Source organism: Trypanosoma conorhini (assembly GCF_003719485.1).
Source record: "Trypanosoma conorhini strain 025E chromosome Unknown Tco_14.4_contig_00029, whole genome shotgun sequence".
Classification (NCBI taxonomy): Eukaryota; Euglenozoa; class Kinetoplastea; order Trypanosomatida; family Trypanosomatidae; genus Trypanosoma; species Trypanosoma conorhini.
In genome coordinates this window covers 43939-44761 of record NW_021704114.1, presented here as the reverse complement: position 1 = coordinate 44761, position 823 = coordinate 43939, and the positions used below count along the sequence as shown (strand labels likewise).

General features: G+C 50.2%; 1 protein-coding gene across 1 annotated transcript in view; it reads left to right on the top strand.

Moving 5' to 3' along the window:
* Tco025E_01021 (glycerol uptake protein) overlaps positions 1–823 on the top strand; it is a gene marked incomplete at both ends in the record, with an annotated part of 1359 nt that overhangs the window by 438 nt on the left and 98 nt on the right. The window contains one exon of the mRNA XM_029367959.1: positions 1–823. This exon is cut by the window's left edge and continues 438 nt beyond it; it is cut by the window's right edge and continues 98 nt beyond it. Coding sequence (XP_029231992.1) covers positions 1–823 — 823 coding nt within the window.

Sequence of the window (823 nt, the reverse complement as noted above, 5' to 3'; positions counted from 1 at the left end):
CTGAGCTACATTGCATACATGTTGTATGTCCCACTGTACGTGGCGGGTCCCATGTCCTCCTTCAACGCCTTTGTGTCACACTGCCACGACGCTACTCTTGCCGTGCCGCGACGGCAGGTGCTTCTTTACGCCCTGCGGACTTTCAACTTGTACCTGACGCTTGTCTTTATGCTTCATTTTGTTTTTGTTAATGCCTTTCGTGTGCACCCGGAAGTGTTTTTTCAGCTGAGCCTTGGCGAGCGGGCGTTCCTCTTATACTACTCCTTGGCCTTTCTCTGGCTGAAATTCAGTCTGATATGGAAGCTCAACCGTCTGACGGCACTCTTGGACGGCTTTGACGTGCCGGAGGACATGCGTCGGTGCTTTAGTAACACCGTGAGCATCCGAGACTTTTGGAGGGATTGGCACGCCTCCTTCAATTTGTGGATTGTGCGCTACATGTACATACCCATGGGCGGAAACAAGAAGAAACATCTCAACATCTTCCCCATCTTCTTCTTCATAGCCATTTGGCACGACATTGAGCTTCACCTGTTGAAGTGGGCGATGTGTGTCCTGACCATGTTCGTACTGGAGCTTTCTGTTGGTTTTATATGGTCCTCCCCACGATGTGCCCGGTTGCGTTGTTCTAGGTACCAGCGTCTTATTCGCTCTTTTGGTGGGTTATTTACTGTTTTTGGCTTAATTGTCGCAAATCTAATTGGATTCTCTTCTGGGGCGAATGCGGTGAATGGGCGCCCGATGGATCGAGTCACCACCGAAGATTTGTGGTCGGTTGGTCCCGTGTTTGTCTTGACGCTGTTTTTGTTTTTGTACTGTGCGG